The sequence below is a fragment of the Silene latifolia genome, chromosome 2, assembly GCF_048544455.1.
Source record: "Silene latifolia isolate original U9 population chromosome 2, ASM4854445v1, whole genome shotgun sequence".
Taxonomy (NCBI): Eukaryota; Viridiplantae; Streptophyta; class Magnoliopsida; order Caryophyllales; family Caryophyllaceae; genus Silene; species Silene latifolia.
Genome location: NC_133527.1, coordinates 159,628,470 through 159,630,095, shown reverse-complemented (window position 1 = coordinate 159,630,095; position 1,626 = coordinate 159,628,470). Strand labels below are relative to the sequence as shown.

Below are 1,626 nucleotides of genomic sequence, written 5' to 3'. Positions count from 1 at the left end.
AAGTTTCTCCAAATTATCATAATTTTGAATGAGAAATCTTGGATAAATATTACAAAAATAAAAGAATATAAGATATAAGATAAGAAGATATAATATTATCCCTATTATATATGATACAGAGTATTTCAAGTGTTTGGGAATTCTGAATTGGAATTAAATTCTGTAATTAAGATATTTAAAGTGTTTGGAAACCCATAGAATTTGGAATTGGAATTGACTCAATTTCTTATCAATTCCAAGCTAGTTAAATTTGGTGCTTTCAAATACCTACCATATCATATAGTAATCATTTCAATACCAAATTCAAATTCATTCTTGATAACCTAACCTTGCCGTAACTCCATCCTCTCCAAGATCAACAAAGGAAAAAAAAAAAAAAAAAACCTAAAACGCAAAGCAATGCTACAACATAATAGATGGAACTCCCTTCCGGACGACATTATCGGCAAGATTATCTCCGACCTCAAGTTTCCTCGAGGCGGCACTGTCAATATTACCACCACTGATTTCAACGTCAAATTACTCATACCAGTTGAATACAATATTTCCGAGTTTTGGAACATTCTTGATAACCTTTTCACATTATTCACCACACCTTGTATGAACACCTTTAGTATTGATCTTGGCCGTTCCCTCTATTTAGAACCTTGTGTAAAGCCTATATTAGACTCATGGGCTCGTCGACTACGTGCTTGTAACACCCAACACATAGCAATGCTTGGTTATTCTACATTGGGTGAACGAGTTTGTCCGCCTAGCTTTTTTCAAATTCAGTCGTTGGTATCACTTCACTTGTCATCATTACTGTTTGTCAAACACTCTAATCGGTTTGTTTCACATCCCATTATTCTTCCAAACCTTGAGAAACTTAGCCTTGGTTCGGTTGATTACGAATTTTTGGGACGGATATTAAGTAGTTGTCCATTGCTTGTATACTTGTGCTTTTCCCTTTATGTTAAGCCAAAGGGTAAAATTCGTTCGGTGTCAATATCAAGTAAGAGTTTGAATCGATTGCGTATAACTACAGATATGTCGTCGGTCCTTGAAGACATTATTGACGTTGTTATTAATGCTCCAATATTGGAGAATTTATCCATTATTGCTAATTCTTCTTCGTTTGTATCAATGCGGACATTCGATTCAATTTTGAATCTCAAGTCGCTTCTACTCGACGGTGGTTTAACGACGAAGCTCTTCAATAGTCCTACCGGGATTATCTTCCCTAATTTGACAAACCTTACATTATTTGAAATTAACTCCTTTGACTTGTTAATGGCAACATCAAAACAACAAATGTTGCATTGTCCAAATTTAAAGGTTCTTGTGTTACAGTTTTCTACCATGTACGATATTGTTTGGGATACAAAGGCTATATCATTTGTGCTAGTTGAACATGTGAATCACTTGAAATTAATTATGGGTACGGTTCGAATCGACCAACAAACGTTGAATCTTGTGACATGGTTGTTAACAAGTGCTCCGGTTTTGAACAAGCTTGTCATCAGTGGATGTGGCACTCGTCCTAGCGATGATTCTTTGAGCAAATTTCGCAAAACTTTACTCGAGTGTGCCGAGGAGACTTCACGTTGCCAAATCAAGTTCTTAGGAGGATATAAGCTAGAATGA

The 1,626-nt window shown here is 35.7% G+C and overlaps 1 protein-coding gene across 1 annotated transcript; it reads left to right on the top strand.

The window, feature by feature from the left end:
* The first annotated feature begins 399 nt into the window (after positions 1 to 399).
* On the top strand, positions 400 to 1,626 carry LOC141641524 (putative F-box/FBD/LRR-repeat protein At1g78760). The gene has a single exon (XM_074450183.1). The coding sequence runs from the start codon at positions 400 to 402 to the stop codon at positions 1,624 to 1,626; it is 1,227 nt and encodes a 408-aa protein (XP_074306284.1).